Here is an 18,671-nt window from a genome sequence, read left to right as displayed (position 1 = left end):
TGGTGTAAAAGGGACAAACGAGACGGCCCAGCGCGCGACGGCCCGGACCCATCTGGTCCGTTTTGTGTCCGGGTCGACCCATTTCGAGCGTAAACTTGCGTCGGGTTTGGGTCGCCACGGACACCGATGGACGCGCCGCTCGTCCGCGTCTGGCCGCGTGGCGGGGCGGCCACCTACCTCCCACCCGCCAACATCAATGCGCACAGGCGGCCGGCCCCACCTGTCATCGGCCCAGTGGAAGGTCGCCGTCCTTCTTAAATGGGACCTGTCGGTGTCAAAACCGGCGGATCTCGGGTAGGGGGTCCCGAACTGTGCGTCTAGGCCGGATGGTAACAGAAGGCAAGAGACACGAAGTTTTACCCAGATTCGGGCCCTCTCGATGGAGGTAAAACCCTACGTCCTGCTTGATTAATATTGATGATATGGGTAGTACAAGAGTAGATCTACCACGAGATCAGAGAGGCTAAACCCTAGAAACTAGCCTATGGTATGATTGTTGTTGTGTATGTTGTCCTACGGACTAAAACCCTCCGGTTTATATAGACACCGGAGAGGGTTAGGGTTGGTTACAATGGTAGGAGATCTGCATATCCGTATCGCCAAGCTTGCCTTCCACGCCAAGGAAAGTCCCTTCCGGACACGGGACGAAGTCTTCAATCTTGTATCTTCATAGTCCAGGAGTCCGGCTGAAGGTATAGTCCGGCTATCCGAACACCCCCTAATCCAGGACTCCCTCAGTAGCCCCTGAACCAGGCTTCAATGACGACAAGTCTGGCGCGCAGATTGTCTTCGACATTGCAAGGCGGGTTCCTCCTCCAAGTACTTCATAGAAGATTTTGAACACAAAGATAGTGTCCGGCTCTGCAAAATAAGTTTCCACATATTGCCATAGAGAGAATAATATTTACACAAATCTAATCTGCTGACGTATTCCGTAGTGTGACACACCACGGCCAAGCCTTTATCCGAGTCGTTTCATTATCCCACCTCAGCGCGTCATGCGAGGCGGTTTCCTTGGCACGTCTTGTTAAAGCAGAGATCGTGTCCCCTTATTCCGGGATTCTCATCAATACGAGCGTGGGTAACCCAACCGCGCCATTGATTACGGCGCTTGGAGATAAGCGAGTTTTACCAGCCTGGTGGGGACACGTAGTTGCGTCCACCCATAAAGGGGATAAGGATCCACCATTTCACCTACGCCTTCTTCCTCCCTTGCTTATCCATTCTCGCGCACTCGAGTTCCAGCGCCCAAGTCCGCACTCCCCACCTCAACCTTCTCCAGCCATGTCTGGAGCGGGAGGCAAGTGGATGGTCTCCTCCGTCACGGAGGGACACATCAAAAAACTGAGGAAGGCCGGATACTTGTTTAACGACATCGCGTACCGGCTTCCCGAAAAGGGGCAGCTCATCCCCACCCCTAGGCCCCATGAGAGGATGGTGTTCCTCCCCCATTTCCTCCGCGGACTGGGCTTCCCTCTTCACCCATTTGTCCGGGGGCTCATGTTCTACTATGGTCTGAATTTCCATGATCTGGCCCCGAATTTTGTCCTCAACATCTCGGCATTTATCGTCGTGTGCGAGGCTTTCCTCCGCATCCGCCCCCATTTCGGCCTATGGCTCAAGACTTTCAATGTCAAGCCGAAGGTGGTGCGCGGAAACCAGGCGGAGTGCGGAGGCGCCATGGTGGGCAAGATGGCCAACGTCTTATGGCTCGAGGGCTCCTTTGTGGAGACCCTGAAGGGGTGGCAATCGGGGTGGTTTTACATCACCGAGCCGCGCGACCCCGAATGGGTCGCAGCCCCCGAGTTTCGATCCGGATCCCCTACACGGCTCACCTCCTGGAAGGAGACGGGCCTGTCGTGGGGTAAAAAAAGAGAGCTGACTGGACTCCAAACATGCATCCAAACCCTGGTGGACAAGAAGCTCAAACTTGTCAACGTAGTCCAGGTTATGCTCATCCGCCTGATCCTCCCGTGTCAACAACGGGCTTTCAACCTGTGGGAGTTCGACCCGGCGCGGCACCAAACTCTAAGCAGGCTCTTCAACACGACGTACGAAGATGCCTGGAAGGTGCTTTTCAAGGGCACCGAGGCCCCCGCATCCGCTACCGAGGATCGCAGATTCAGTACGCAGCGTCACGCTCTTGCGGTAAGCTGTTTTTTTTTCCTTTTACAGGGTATCAGTTTTTCATAGTTTGACTCCATGCGGGATCTAAGCTCCCTTACCTTTGACAGGATTGGCAGGTGATGTCCGGACAGATCAACTGTCCGGCTCCTTTGCCCGAAGGCCCAGCGGACGCTCACTTGGCAAAGCTGCTGGTTCCGGCATCCTATGTGGTGCCGGAGAAGAAGGCCGCGAAAAAGGCCACGGGGACTCGAAAGAGTGCCCGGCGTCAGGAGGTGTCGGATCCGTCATCCGACGGTTCCGAGGCGCATTCCTCCCGTGAAGACGAGGAGGAAGAAGAAGAGACCTCCCCCCTCCAGCGGGAGGAGAGAAGAAAAGGAAGGCCGCCCTCTCTGGGGAGGCCGGAGGGTCCAAGAAGGGGAAAACCCTTCCTCCGGACTACTGCACCGACGCCGACGACGGCGGAGAGGAGTGGCGGCCCAGGGCCAAGCCCCTGGCAAAATCGTAAGTATCCGGATACCAGAGTAATTCATAGTATTCGCTTATTACACAGCTTTCTCTTATGTCGAATATGTTTATGCAGCCCACCCAAAGACCGGCTCGACGCATCGTCGAGCGGCTCACTGGACTCGTCGGATGTGAACTCGCTTCCGACGGCTTCCTCCCCCCGCCCTACGGACAACACCGAAGTGTTGTCCCAACAGGTTCCAAGCCGGGAGGAGGTGGTCCTGGAGGCGCCGCAAGGCAACCTCCCGGACTCCAGGAGTAAAGGGGATGAAACCCCCCAGGGCTCCAAGTCCGGCCCTAGGCCAGACACCGCTCCGGAACCTTCAAAGGTTCCAGAGTCCGGCGGGGGACCTCCTTCCAAGAGGAGCAAGCCCACCGTGCGGGTGACCTCCGTCCAACCGGAGGCGCCGGACAATCTGTTGGAGGCGCTCCAAGGCGCCTCCATCGACGAGGAGCATTGCACCATTATGAGTGTGGTGGTCTAGAAGGTTCAGTCCGCCAAGAGCGGACTGACTGAAGCTTGTACTAGCCTTTTAACAGGCTTTGAGGTAAGTAAAGAATGTGTAAATAATATTACCGCATAGACAGTAGCCCCTGATGCTCTGTTTGGCGTTCGGGAAGAAAAGCCGAATAGAGGATCAAATAAAATTCGCAAGAGTCTAACAAAAAGGAGTCAATATGCGCATGCATGCTTCTCTACTTGAGTCCGCCGCACTGACTGCGGAAGTGGACACACTGAAGCAGAACCTCGAGCGGTCCGAGTAAGAGCTCGGGCGCGCCAAGAAGCAGCTCGAGGACAATGAAGGTAAGAAATACCTTGTTTATATATATATATAAAGGTGTAATTGCAAAAAATGACAGGATTATCATGGCTATTGTAGGGGCCACGTCTGAGGTGGCGACCCTTAAGCAAGCGCTGGTCGAGGCCGAGAAGAGGGCGGCCACGGAGCGCACCGAGCGGGAGAAGTATGAGGCCGAGGTTGGCAAGGTACGGCAAGAGCTCCAGGCTCTCATGGAAAAACATGAGAGTTTGGAGCTTGACTCAAAGACGCGAGCGTCCGAGCTTGTGGCGGCTATTGAAAATGCCAAGTCTGCCAAGGCCGAATCCCAGAAGACCCTCCAGGAGTTGGATGAGGTGAAGAAGATAGTGGCGGGTAGGGCATTCTTTATGCAAAGCAAACACATAAACGTGAGTTACTTGTTACTTACCCGAATCCGGAGCTCTCCAGGAGCGTTCGCAGATCTTCCCCGGAGTGTGTCTGATGCCACCGCATTCTATCGAGCCGAGGAGGGCAGCTCGACAGAGAAAGTGTTCTGGTCTCAGTATGCTGAGGCCGGACAACCCGTGCCCCTGAGCGACCAGCTGAAGCAACTGGTCGAGCTCCACAAGGCGGCCGAACATGCCATGAAGGGCCTCATAGTTCGGCTGTGGCCTGGAGAGGCTCTGCCTGGGAGCTATTTCGGGCTGGTGCGGCGGCTGGTGGAGGCCTGTCTAAGGCTCGAAGTCATCAAGCGCTCCGTCTGCATTGAAGGTGCCCGTAGGGCCCTTGCTCGTGCTAAGGTGCAGTGGGGCAAGCTGGATGCTGAGAAGCTTGTGAAGGACGGGCCACCGCCGGGGAAAGAGCATCGCAAGCCCGAGAATTACTATAAGGATGTTCTGAAGCGTGCCTGCCTTGTGGCGGATGAATGTTCTAGGGATGTAATTTTTGAGTGAAACTTGCTCGTTTTGTCCTATACGCTGAAAACTTGTTCATATGCGCTAAGCAATGCTGTTTGGAATTTAAAACATTACCTTCTGCGCGGCTGTTTATCAATTCTGAGAGATGGCAAGTCGTCGGCTTCTGCCCCCGTGCCGCTAGTGCTGGGGTGTTCGGGGATAAACCTGAGCGCTCTTTTTCCCATGTTTGGGTCCTTCGAGGGAGGCGCTCAGCCCAACGAACAAGGCAATCGGACTATAATGCGTGAACACTCTCACTTAGCCATAGAATTCTATAATTTTAAATTTCTGCGAAGCCCCTGGTATTCGGAAGACCGAGTTCGGGGCGCTATCCACACCTTGGCCGGACAGAGTCGGCTCCTCGCCCTAAGCGGCATAAGTCTTTAGGGACTCAAAAAACCTCTCGAACAGCGACCAGCTCTCGCTTCATCATGACAGTCAGTTTTAACTTTCTTCACTGAGGTGCTCGACCCAGCTCAATTGGGGCACAATTGCAGTGGTTCTCCTAGTGCTACCTTAGCTGATATAGCGGAACGTAAGGCACCAAAACATAGGAGCCGGGCAAACCCAACTATTGACCCAAGACATGATTCGGAGCCGATGCATATAATGCTGTAAGTTCGGGGTGCCGCACTTGTTAAAGTGTTCGGACTTCTCACACCATATTGAGGGGTACTAAAGCCCCTGGCGTATTTAGGCTGTACCAAAGTGTACGGGTGCAATATGTCGTTAAGGAACATACATATATATATATATATAAAGAGTAATGCAAAAATAGACAAAAGCTATGCACTGTTTATTAAAGAGGGCTGCGATCAAAGCAGAACGATACAAATAATGCGATAAGCAAAAGGTTGGACTTTGTAACATGTCCGTTCCAGGGGCAAGCTGCGGAATAGTATGCGAAACAGGTATACTACTCGTGATAGAGACCACCTGGGAGTTCCGTAATGCGGCGTGGCTTGTCTGCTTCCCTGGTTCTTGCATCGTTTGTGCAGCAATTGAACTGCCGAACAGGCCTTCCGAAGAGTGAAGTCCTGAAAGTAAGAGAAAATTAAAAAATCGGCAGCCCCTGGTGCGGTTTAAGCCGTATTTCGGGCGTGCCGTGATGGTGCCCCTCCCCCTGTACCCATGGTATTTCTAGAGCGTAGTTATGCACACGAAGTACTGGTGTCGCATTTTTGCGAGGGCTGGGGTTGGGGCCGCATTGCTACGCCTGCTCGGATCGTGCCAGGCGGTCTTGTTGTAGGTTACTCTGGGCGCGCTTGACGGTGTCCGGTCGTTTAATGGCCGGACTGGAGAACTGCCTGGAGAGGCTGCTTTGTACTTCCGCTGCAAGGGCCGCTGTGTGCTCCTCCGTTCGGAGGGAGCGTTCGGTGTTTTCATTGACCGTAATTACTCCTCGAGGGCCTGGCATCTTGAGCTTAAGGTATGCGTAGTGCGGTACCGCATTGAACTTGGCGAATGCGGTTCGCCCGAGCAGTGCATGATAGCCACTGCGGAATGGGACTATGTCGAAGATTAACTCCTCGCTTCGGAAATTATCCGGAGATCCGAAGACCACTTCAAGTGTGACCGAGCCTGTACAGTTGGCCTCTACACCTGGTATTACGCCTTTAAAGGTCGTTTTGGTGGGCTTAATCCTCGAGAGATCTATGCCCATTTTCCGCACTGTATCCTGGTAAAGCAGGTTCAGGCTACTGCCGCCGTCCATAAGGACTCTAGTGAGATGAAATCCGTCAATAATTGGGTCGAGAACCAATGCGGCGAATCCGCCATGACGGATGCTAGTGGGGTGGTCCCTTCGATCAAAGGTGATCGGGCAGGAGGGCCATGGGTTGAACTTTGGGGCGACTGGCTCTACGCGTATACGTCCCTTAACGCACGCTTCCGATCCCTCTTGGGGACGTGAGTTGCGTATATCACGTTCACCGTCTGCACTTGTGGGGGAAACCCCTTCTGTCCACTGTTGTTCGGCGGCCGGGGCTCTTCGTCGTCATCGCTATGCAGCCCCTTGTCTTCGTTTTCGGCATATAACTTGCCTGCCTGCTTGAACACCCAACAATCCCTGTTGGTGTGATTGGCCGGCTTTTCGGGGGTGCCATGTATCTGGCACGAGCGGTCGAGTATTCGGTCCAAACTGGACGGGCCTCTAGGATTCCTTTTGAATGGCTTTTTCCGCTGACCGGATTTAGAGCCTCTGAATCCGGCATTAACTGCCGTATCCTCAGCATTGTCGCCGTTAATGCGGCGCTTCTGCTTGTTGCGACGCGACCTGCCACTACTGTCCCTGGTATCCGAATTACCAGGGTTCTTGGTCATATTGTTGCTACGAGCAAGCCAGCTGTCTTCTCCCGCACAAAAGCGGGTCATGAGTGTCGTGAGTGTTGCCATAGACTTCTGAAAGAATATGCGGTGCCCCCATGTTTGGTTTTGGTAATTGATGACAATCTCTATGGACTAATGGTTGCCTTGAGTTATATTTGAAGGTTTTGTCCATAGGCTTTTCTTGGAGTATATGTGTTGATTTCAAGGAGAGTTTGTGTCGACCAAGGTGTTATTCAAGAAATTATCCAAAGATCTGTCATGTGAGAGTTGAGCTTATTGCAAGCATGTCTTGAAGAAGAAGATTGTGTGATCATTCATGTCTACCTTCAAGACATCATCCAAATGAAGAGAATTGGAAAGGTTCAAGGTTAATCAAGACTAAGTCAAGAGTGAATCAAGTTGATCAACTCACAAAGCAAAGAAGATGTACCGAGAGGGATCAAGTGATCCCATGGTATGGTAAGAATTGTCAATTACGCTTTGTGTACTAACCCATGGTCTTCGTGAGAGTTCTTTGTGGGGTTAGGATGCGGTGTGCAAGTTCAAGTGGAGCACCATGAAGAGATCAAATGCTTGAAGCTTGCTGTCCTTTGTGGTGACAATGGACCTGTGAAGATGTGCGGAAGAGTAGCTCACCCATAATAGAGTATGGGGGAGCAATCAACTAGTCTTCATCGAATCAACACAATCAAGAAAGGTTGCGGTGTGCAAGTTCAAGTGTAGCATCACGAAGAGATCAAATGCTTGAAGCTTGCCGTCCTTTGTGGTGACAATGGACTTGTGAAGACGTGCGGAAGAAAGGCTCACCCATAGTGGAGTATGGGGGAGCAATCAACTAGTCTTCATCGAGCCAACACAATTAAGAAAGGTGGTCCAACTTGAGGGAGTCAAGATCGTCATCATCTAGCTCAAGTGGACCATGTGCAAGGCAAAGTTTTGCTCTTGATAGGTTTTCTATTTTACCGGTCTCATGTTGGTAGTTGGGAGACCGGGTTATAGGATCGATTGCCATACTATCAAGGGGGGCTCTCGATGAGTAGCTTGATCGTATCGTTCGTTGAGAGCTTAAACCATTGCATCCTTGCATCATCTTTCTTGGTTCTTGTTTGGTTCTCTTTGTGAGTCTTAGAGCTTACGGTCATCTTGTTGACAAGCTTGAGTTCATCGAAAACGGAGTTCGCTTGCATCTTCTATGATGTTTTTGATGTTGAAGGTTTTGCCAGTTCTTCTCGGTTGGAGGTTTCACTCCTCTTTTTGTTAGGCATACCTCCCCTGCCTTTTCGCTGTTTTGATGCTACTCGTCGTCTTGTTTCCAACAAGTTTGAGTTTGCTGAATTCGGAGCTCATATGCAGAAGTTATGGCAGTTCTGGTTTTCTTGAGTGTGGTTTTTGTCAGGGTCCCAGCGGTAGTACCGCTGAGGAGTCACAAGCGGCAGTACCGCTCCGCAGCGGTAGTACCGGCGGTGACTCCGCAGCAGTACTACCATTGGCTTACCAGGTCCCTACCGCGTCGATTCGAGGGGTCTTTTTCTGTGTCGGATTGTGTGGTACCTCGCTGCGGTAGTAGTGCGGCAGTACCGCTCCTTAGCGGCAGTACCACCCTTCCTCCGCGGTAGTACCGCCCGTTTCCCTCTTTTCCTTTACCCTTCGTTCTGCGCGGCAGTACCGCCGAAGGGTGCAGTAGTACCGCCTAACTCAGCGGTAGTACCGCTGTCTCCTACGGTACTACCGTCCCAAGGTTCATATTTTGTTGCTCCTTTTCCCTGTTTCTTCCGCCTGAGCGGTAGTACCGCTCGTGTGCGGGCTGAGCACATAACGGTTGGATTTTCCCCCTCCTATAAAAGGGGGTCTTCTTCCCCAATGAATTTTATCCTTTGAGCTCGTGTTCTTCCCCCATTGTTGACCTTCTTCGAGCTTGCTAACTCTCAATCCCTACATGGATTCTTGCTAGTTTTTGAGGGAAAAGAGAGATGAGATCTAGATCCACATTTCCACCAATCACTTTCTCCTCTATGTGAGGGGAACCCCTTGGATCTAGATCTTGGAGTTCTTGGTGTTCTCTTTCTTGTTCTTCCTCTCATTTTCCTCCCTAGCATTAGTTGCTTCGGTGGGATTTGAGAGAAAAGGACTTGGGCACTCCGTGTGCCCTTGCCATTGCATTTGGTGCATCGGTTTGAGTTCTCCACGTGATACGTGGAAGTTACAAGTTGAGAAGCTTATTACTCTTGGGTGCTTGGTACCCTTGAGCTTGTTCCTCTTGGGTGCTTGGGCGCCCTAGACGGTTGTTGGTGTTCGGAACTCAATCATTATGGTGCAAAGCTCCGGGCAAGCGTCGGGGTCTCCAATTAGGTTGTGCAGATCGCATCGAGCAATTTGACGGGTACCGGTGACCGCCCCCAAGGGTTGCCAAAGTGTACGGGTTCGGTGACCGCCCCCAAGGGTTGCCATTTGTACGGGTTCGGTGACCGCCCTCAAGGGTCCCTTAGTGGAATCACGGTATCTTGCATTGTGCGAGAGCGTGAGGAGATTACGGTGGCCCTAGTGGCTTCTTGGGGAGCATTGTGCCTCCACACCGCTCCAAACGGAGATTAGCATCCGCAAGGGTGTGAACTTCGGGATACATCGTCGTCTCCTCGTGCTTCGGTTATCTCTTACCCGAGCCCTTTACTTATGCACTTTACTTTGTGATAGCCATATTGTTTCTTGTCATATATCTTGCTATCACATAGTTGCTTATCTTTCTTAGCATAAGTTGTTGGAGGACATAGGTGAGCCTAGTTGTTTTAGGTTTTGTGCTTGGTAAATTAACCGCTAGGTTTATTCCGCATTTGTTCAAGCCTAAACCGTAATTATTTTAAAACGCCTATTCACCCCCTCTAGGCGACATCCACGATCTTTCACTTCGGCTTTTCCTGTCCCAGGTGCCGGGCAAGCCACTCGTCACGGATATTGTGTTTGAAGGCTGCTAGGGCCTCAGCGTCCGGACAGTCGACTATTTGATTTTTCTTTGTTAGGAACCGTGTCCAGAATTGCCTGGCCGATTCCTCTGGCTGCTGAATTACGTGACTTAGGTCATCGACGTCTGGGGGTCGCACATAAGTGCCCTGAAAATTGCCGAGGAATGCGGCTTTCAGGTCCTCCCAACAACTGATTGATCCTGTTGGCAAGCTGTTAAGCCAATGCCGAGCTGGTCCTTTAAGCTTGAGTGGGAGGTATTTGATGGCGTGGAAATCATCGCCGCGGGCCATGTGGATATGAAGGAGATAATCCTCGATCCATACCGCAGGATCTGTTGTGCCATCATATGATTCGATATTTACGGGTTTGAAACCCTCGGGGATTTGATGATCCATTATTTCGTCTGTGAAGCATAGTGGGTGTGCGGCGCCTCTGTACTGGGCTATATCACGACGTAGCTCCAATGAGCTTTGTCTACTGTGTTCGGCCCTGCCGAATTTGTGGCCGACGTGACGGTTACCGTCTCGAGCCGTGGGGCGCCCACGCGATCCGTAGATCGATCTTGTTTGCCTTGCCTTGTCCTCCAACATATCTCGTAAGTCCAACGCATATTCCCGTGCCTTGGTACGGGGTGTGGCTTGAGTGGAGGGCCGAGAGGCTTCTCCGTCGCGGCCACGAGGTGGCCAGTCAGCCGCATCAAGTGCTTCCTCCTCTAATCGGGGTAGCAACCTGTGCTTTGGATAGCTCTTGAAGGGGCGTTCGAGTTTATACTCTTCGGCCGCAAGGACTTCAGTCCATCTGTCGACTAGCAAATCTTGATCAGCTCTAAGCTGTTGCTGTTTTTTCTTGAGGATTCTTGCCGTGGCCATAAGCCTGCGTTGAAAATGCTCTTGCTCGACGGGATCCTCTGACACGACGAATTCGTCGTTGTCAAGGCTTGCCTCGTCTTCGGAGGGAGGCATATAATTATCGTCCTCGACCTCTCTGTCTGCCGCCCTCTCATGAGGGCTGGTTTCTCCATCCTTCTGTGTTAAATCTTGTTGGAGGGGGTTTTCTTCGGCACTCTCCGGAGTATTATTATCTCCCATGCTGGAATCGCCATATTTGTTCTGGCGGGATTTTGATTGGCGCCGCTGACGCTGGCGCTTAGGCTGTTTCTTGGAGGGGTCATCCTCCGTTGTTCCATCGCCATCTCCTTCTTTTGGGGTGTCCACCATGTATATGTCATATGACGAGGTGGCTTTCCAGGGCCTAATAGGCGCTGGTTCTTCATCGTCTCCTTCATCGGCGTCCATACCGTCGATGTCTTCGGAGTCGAAGTTGAGCATGTCGGTTAAGTCGTCGACAATGGCTACAAAGTGGGTGGTGGGTAGGCTTTGAATTTCTTCATCGTTCGAATCCCAACCTTGCTGACCGTAGTCCGGCCAGGGATCTCCTGATAAAGAGAGATACTTCAGTGTCTTCAGAATATCGCCGAAAGACGAGTGCTGAAAGATGTCCGCGGCAGGAAACTCCATGATCGGCACCCAACCGGATTCGATCGGCAGGGGCGCGGAGGGTTCGGTGTCCGGCTCCTTAGAGTCGCGAGTCTCGCAGAGTGCGGGGCTGGTGTTCGGCTCGATCGCCGTTGGGATCGTAGCCCCCGAGGCGGCGTCCAACCACCCATCCTCGATCGGCGCAGTTGGCTTCGAATTAAGGGTCGAAGCCAATGCGGGTGCGGCCTTCAGGGCACTGTTCGGCGGCAGAGCTAGATCATGCTCGTCGTGACAGTGCGGCGCGCTCGGTAGTGGCTCGAATCCGTCGAAGATCAAGTCCTCGCGGATGTCAGTCGTGTAGTTTAAACTTCCAAATCTGACCTGACGGCCAGGGGCGTAGCTTTCGATCTGCTCCAGATGGCCAAGTGAATTGGCTCGCAGTGCGAAGCCGCCAAAGACGAAGATCTGTCCGGGGAGGAAGGTCTCACCCTGGACTGCATCGCCATTGATGATCGTAGGAGCCATCAAGCCTGACGGTGACGACACAAAGGAACTTCCAATGAAAGCACCAATGTCGGTGTCAAAACCGGCGGATCTCGGGTAGGGGTCCCGAACTGTGCGTCTAGGCCTGATGGTAACAGGAGGCAAGGGACACGAAGTTTTACCCAGGTTCGGGCCCTCTTGATGGAGGTAAAACCCTACGTCCTGCTTGATTAATATTGATGATATGGATAGTACAAGAGTAGATCCACCACGAGATGAGAGAGGCTAAACCCTAGAAGCTAGCCTATGGTATGATTGTTGTTGTGTATGTTGTCCTACGGACTAAAACACTCCGGTTTATATAGACACCGGAGAGGGTTAGGGTTACACAAAGTCGGTTATAATTGTAGGAGATCTGCATATCCGTATCGCCAAGCTTGCCTTCCACGCCAAGGAAAGTCCCTTCCGGACACGGGACGAAGTCTTCAATCTTGTATCTTCATCTTCATAGTCCAGGAGTCCGGCTGAAGATATAGTCCGGCTATCCGAACACCCCCTAATTCAGGACTCCCTCAGGACCCGTGGACCGGTCGTCGTCCTCACTTCCCACTCCGGCCCCTCTCTGCCCCCTCGAAAGCCGACACCCTAGAAACCCTAGATACTCCCCGTCCTCGAACTCGCCGGCCGGCCGCAGCCATGGGCCTTTGGAACTACGGCCGCAAGGGGAAGCACGACCGCGAGGCCGGCTCCTCTTCGGGCCGCCGTCGCGGATCCGTGAAGGAGGCAGAACGCGTCACCGCCGCGCTCCTCCCGTCGAGCCCCCGCGTCGGCCCCCTTCACCATTGCCCCTAGGCCCGCCGGCTACCGCGACCGGCAGTACATCTGCGCGGACGTGTGCCGGAGGTACTGGGAGACGAGGACGCCGGTCCCGTGGAGCGACGCCCACCTCCCCAACGGATGGCACCTTTCCGCGGACCGGGCCCCATCCCGCCAGTGCCGCCGACCGGCCGTGCCCGGCACGATGAGATCGCGCGCCGCTGCCGCCTCCTCCCCGACGACCTGTACTACGACCACAGGTATGCCCCCGACTCCCCGTTGTGGGACACATGGCTCCAGGACGAGCACGACACGCGCCGCGCGTCCTACTTCGCCGGCACCGTGTGGGGGCCGTGGAGGCCACGTGCAGAGACGCGCGGCCATACGCGGGTGCGCGGCCTGACGCCCACGCCGTCGCCTTCGCCGTCTCCGTCGCCCCCTCCACCTCCTCGCATGACAACGGAGGAGGAGGCCCGTCTCCTGCAGTGTGTCATGGGCGACTCCATGAACACGCACGACGAGCGGCAGTGGAACGGCCTGGAGGAGGCCATGGCGCTCTCTGCCGCCGGGGACGTCGCCTTCCCGGAATTGCAGATGGCGACCGTCACGGAGGAGGCGTTGGAGGAGGACCCGCCGGCCGCGTTCCACCCCGGACACGATTTGGGGTGCGGCCGCGCGATGCGCACGCACGACCCATCTGACAAAGTTAGACACGGGCGAACCCATCGGCGCTTCAAAAAGACAAAATCTGATCAATCTGGATGTTCGTTTGGGGTCGTGCCATGAAGTTGGCCTTATCTCGACGGCGGCATGGCGAGCCTGCATTCCGTCATGGCGTTTCCCGGCGCGGCGATGCCGTTTGCTCCTCTGTCCAAACCGAACCTGCTTCCTAGTCGTAGGTTTGCACGCCAGTGCGGCCTTATCCCATCGCGCTTCTCGAGAAAGAAATGCCTATTATCAGTATCAGGATTCAGGAGTCACGTACGTACACGATGCAAATGCTCTGAGCTCATCAGTTTCTTCTTATCTGACGATTACAAACAATCCCGACTCACCGAGTCGTTCCACCCCGACACTTTCGTCCGTGAAGCTTCGTCGCAAGCGCAGGCCGTCCACCTCTGCATTTAAGCAGTGGTCGATGACAGGAACCAAGCGCAGCCGAGACACTGTTGGCGCACAGGCAGGCGCGCTGCCTGTCATGAGTCACGCACCGTACTGCCATCGACGGAATCGACAGCCAGCCGGAACTGATCTAGTGTAGAGGGATAGTTATGGCTGATCAACACATGACCCGGCCTACATGCAGGCTGTGGCTATCGCGGGTTCGAACTCGATCAACAGGAGAGCAATGGCGGCAGCACACGTACTGGAGCGTGTCAACTTCGAGACAGAAATGGAGGCCCCGAGCTGGCACGTGGGAGAGGAGCGACAGGGCGTGACGTGTCCTCATGTTGGATCGGTCCCCGTTGCTTGGTCGGGCGACATAGCTCGCGAGAGAGGGACTACACGGTCAAGCGCGCCGAGGAGATCATGTACAAGATCCAGTGTGTCCCGGCATGGGCAGACCGGCCGCGTATTTGCTGATATCGACTAATACTGCTGCCCTGGTCCCTCTCTACGAATGCGCTTCTCTCGACTGTTCTTATCCTAGTGTAGCAAATCATCTGGCCTTATGCCCGACCATAGGCAGGTAGCGTATCAACCATTCGTGTTTCAAACACTAGCTTCCAAACAATGTCAAGTAAAAGCAATGGCGACCCGTGACAAGAACAGAGCGTGACATTGGAAAGAATGAGAATGGGAAAATACATACATGGTAGAAATTAAGCACTACATCTTTTTTAACCTTTATGCATTTACGTATGTGTGTGTTTATGCAAACCAAAGGAAAGAAACGAATAGCAGTCTTGGTCAAGGTTAACGGCTGGAGTCTAACAGACGGGTAGATCGGACGGCGGAGGCATCAGCTTCTGGTCAGGCAACGGACCATCGTTCACCACCCATGCCATCTTCAGGCCCCAGCTCGTGTGCACCTCAAGGTGGCAATGCATGAACCACACACCTGCCCCGGCATGCAAGGAAAAGAGAGTGAATTAATCAAGCAACCCCATTTCCAGTTCATCAGTTTGTGCAGTTTTGCCAAGTGGAGTATGTATGACCTTACCAGGGTTATCAGCGAAGAACCTGATGGCGACCCAGCCTCCGGCGGGGACGCCGACGGTGTTCCTCTGCACGGGGTCGAGCAGGTTGAACCCGGCGGGGTGGCTGGACGGGTCGTAGTTGCCGGCGCCTTGCCCCACGACAAAGAAGTCGAAGCCGTGCAGGTGCAGCGGGTGGCTCTCGGCGCCCTGGATGCTCGTGTCCTGCAGCACCACCTCCACGCTCGTGTTGTAAGGCAACACCACCACCTTGGTCCCGTTGGCCACGTTCGTGTTGTTGGGCGGCGTGCCGGTGTAGTTGAACGGCTCCGTCGGCGTGGCGGGGAAGTCCGACGTGTACACGCCGGCGGTGTTGCCGTCGTAGTGCGCCTTCAGGAGCGCCGTCGTGGGCATGTTGAAGGACACGTTGTTCATGGACGCCGAGAACATGGTGTCGTTGGTAGGCCCGTTGCACCCTTGGTACGTCGGGCACGGGGTCGTGCCCAGTCCCACGGTGAAGAAGAAGGGCCGGTCTACCCGCGCCGGGACCCTGGCCGGGTAGTCCGGGCTGGCGAGGCTCCGGAGCTTGGCGCTGTAGTTGGCGGCGAACGCCGTGTCGTTGAACACCGGCAGCGTCGGCCATAGGAGCGGGCGGCTCTTGATGTGTCCCGCCGGCGCGTACTCGAGGATGGCCGCGACGGTGGTGTTGTCGTAGGTGCCAACGCGTCCTGTGGCGTAGGGGCGCGCCAGCATGAGGTGTGTGGCGGCCGGGGAGCCGTCGTCCGGTTTGGCCAGGAGGAGCACGTTGGTGGTCTGCCCCGGCGTCACGAGGACCACGTCCGTGTCGAACGGCTTCACGTAGGCGGCGTCCACGTCGACGACGGTGAGCGTGTGGTTGGCGATGGAGAAGAAAAGCTCGTCGTTGAGCGCAGCGTTGATCAGCCGGAGCAGATACAACTTGCCTGGCTGCACCTTCAGCTTGAACGTGTCTGCAAATGTTCAATCCATGAGCTAAAAAAATCGCCCTTTTTGGATATTGATGGGCGGAATTCGGCCTGTTTCTGTGTTACCTTTGGTTGAGCAGTTGTAGAGTGGGCCTGGAAGCCCGTTGATGGTGTAGGCCTCGGAGACGTTTGGGCCTCCACCAGTCTGCAGCGCCTGAGCTATGATGGCCTCGGGATCCGCGTTAAACCACTCGCCGAAGACGACGGGGACGTCCTTGTAGGGTTTTGGGAAGGGGAACGGCACGCCGGACTTGGGGAGGATGATGATGGGGCCGTAGAGCGTGGCGCGCATCCAGGAGACGTGGGCGTGCCAAAACAGTGTGCCCCTCTGCGCGGTGATGGTGAAGTTGTACACGTAGCTCTGCCCCGTCTGGATCGGGCACTGCGTGATGTACGCCGGCCCGTCCGACCACCCCGTCCGCAGCTGCCTCACCCCGTGCCTGCGCTCACATCAACGCCAGTTACCCATAGTACTTTCTCCGGTTTTTTTAGTTCGCATATAAGTTTTGTCCAAAGTTAAACTATCTCTATTTTGATCAAACTTATAGAAAAAAGTATCAATATTCATAATGCCAAACCAATATTGTTAGATTCATTATGAAATGTAGTTTCATAGTGTATATGTTTGGTATTGTAGATGTTGGTATTTTTTAACATAAATTTGGTCAAATTTTGCAAAGTTTGACTCGACACAAATCTAATATGCAGAGTAAAAAAAACCAGAGGGAGTAAAAGAATACACTAGAGGTGAAGTAATTTTTTGCAGAAAGATAGAACCGAGTCGTCTTCAGAAAAGTGGCTGTGATGAGGATGATTTTGTTTATAGAAATGTAGCTAGCAGTACGGTTATCGCGGATGGAATTAAGTAAGAGCAGCTGAGCAAGGCGCCAAAGATTTACCAGTGGATGGTAACGTTGTGCTTCACATTGTTAACCACCTTGACGACGACGCGGTCGCCTTCCCTTGTGACGATTTTGGGGCCAGGGAACTTGCCGTTCACCGTCGGGATGGCGCGGGTGGTGCATAGCCGTGTCACCTTCTGCATTGTCACCTGCAAATTAAACGACACATTAGGCCATAGTTCCTCCGTCTACGAATAAGTGTATTTCTACGTTTTGTTCTAAGTCAAAGTTTTAAAATTTTGACCAACTTTATAGAAAATAGTAGTGGTATATATGATATCAAATTGGTATATTACGAAATTACATTTCAAAACAAAGCTAGTGATACTATTTTAGTGCCATAAATGCTGCTACTTTTTCCTATAAAGTTGATCAAAGTTTTAAAACTTTGATTTAGGAGAAAAGCTAGATGTACACTTATTCGCGGACGGAGGGAGTATCTGCCAGAACAAATATACACGCAGCATGGTCTCAACTGGACAACTCATGCATGGCATGCATGCATTTGAGAGGTGCAATCTAGTCTGTGCGCTTGCTTGACATCGATGCTGAGATGCAGCATAACTCCATAAGCAAATAAAACAAGGAGGAAGAAAAAAAATGCATGAACACAGTACGCACATTGAAGGTGTAGTATCTGGTCGTGCCGGCGAGCAGCAGCTGTGGCAAGGTGGCAAGGAACACGAGCAGTGCGAGGCGGTGTGCCCCCATTGCCGTCCCAACCCTCTGATCGATCTGCACTGCAGACGTTTCGCAAATGGGAGGAGCGGTGCGCGCGCTCGTACCATAATATGAGAGAACAGGTTATATATGGAGGATGCCACTAGCTAGGTGGGGGTGCAATTTATTAGGTGAAGATACGATGTTTTGCCTTTTTTTTCCTTCCAAGGTGACGGGAAATATGAGAAGTGTTAGGTGTTGAAGATCAGCCAAGCTTTTTCCGAAAGCGTGATCAGCGAAGCTTGCTCGGGAGGAAGATGACACGAGACATGAGAGTTGCCAGTGCTTTTTGCTGGTGATGCAGTACGAAGAGTTGGGTCGCGCTGGGGTTTTAGAGTGCAGGCAAAGGGATTGTTCCTTTTTTGACAGGAGCACTGCTCACTCACACGGATATTCTCCAACATCAGGAGCTCGCTTTTGAACAGTTGGTTGAATCGGAGTACGCCTCAGGACTCATGATGCGAAATTTGCGACTGGAATCTGCCGTGCCTAGCTATGGTCATGGTCTGATGCTCGGTTCCTCTGGAAGGCCGACGCGGCCTTGACAGCTAGCATTTGTTGCGACCTCCTTGTCGTCTCGTCAGTTCAGCAGCGACCTTGTTGAGGACAATGTGGAGATGATTGGTTCGCTCGGCGGTTGATTCATTCGAGAGTTTCATCACTGTGCATGGAGTGACTGACGAAACTGGGATTGGAACACTTCAACTTACAGGGTTGTGTTCTTCATGGGGTCCAACTAAAAGATTGCACAGCGGCGTGGCTGCATATATAGGGACCTAAAACGAGATAAGTTGCATCCCTTTTACGACGGCCGCAACCGAGGTTTAAGTTCCATTGCAAAGACAGTTAAGATTGGTGTCTGAATGACCTGCACATCCTGTCGAGCATCAACCGCATTGGTTGCACGTCGGCTAACCGCACTAACTGGGTTACTTGCACCCCAGTTTATGCAGTTGGAACGTCAGACAAACTATGTAGACACACTTCACTTCAACTTCACCACCCTAGGTTGAGTAAAATAATATATCATGTCAAAATTGGATTTGATGCAATATAACCACAACTTCCAACACACACGTGCTTCAACCGGACTTTCGAATAAAATGTAAAAAAACGTATTACCTTTTATTACCTTGTACATTTATCTTCCACACGGGGGCGTTAAGATCGACCAGGATCTTCCGGACAATGCCATTCTCTCTGTAATTCCACCATTGCAGCCTGTGATGGTGTGTGGCTTAATTGTAGCCATGCATGTCTTTTGCAATTTGGACGCTCTTGTTCCTGTCTGAACATGCCTGGCCTGGGCATCTTTACCCTGTCTTCGACATCAAGGAAAACGCTTTGAGTAAAACTATGATCTCGCACAGTGTTTCTGGTGGGTGACAAGCGACGGGACGAACGCGCACCTCATCTTGATTGGGTTCTAGGTTGCTTCCGGGACAGTGACGCGGCATCCTACTTGGACTCGAGCTGCACACGCGGGGCGTAAGTGTCCA

The 18,671-nt window shown here is 53.1% G+C and overlaps 1 protein-coding gene across 1 annotated transcript; it reads right to left on the bottom strand.

Moving 5' to 3' along the window:
• Positions 1-14,169: 14,169 nt before the first annotated feature.
• Positions 14,170-17,252, bottom strand: LOC125529452 (laccase-10). Its single transcript, XM_087518617.1, has 5 exons — positions 17,074-17,252; positions 16,450-16,601; positions 15,617-15,990; positions 14,573-15,535; positions 14,170-14,470 (listed from the first exon to the last, which is right to left on the bottom strand). The coding sequence occupies exons 1-5, from the start codon at positions 17,161-17,163 to the stop codon at positions 14,340-14,342; spliced, it is 1,710 nt and encodes a 569-aa protein (XP_087374743.1). The 5' UTR covers positions 17,164-17,252; the 3' UTR covers positions 14,170-14,339.
• Between the last annotated feature and the right edge of the window lie 1,419 nt (positions 17,253-18,671).

Source organism: Triticum urartu, chromosome 4A (assembly GCF_056163025.1).
Source record: "Triticum urartu cultivar PI428250 chromosome 4A, HENAU_Tu73, whole genome shotgun sequence".
NCBI lineage: Eukaryota > Viridiplantae > Streptophyta > Magnoliopsida > Poales > Poaceae > Triticum > Triticum urartu.
This window is presented reverse-complemented; position numbering and strand designations above follow the sequence as displayed.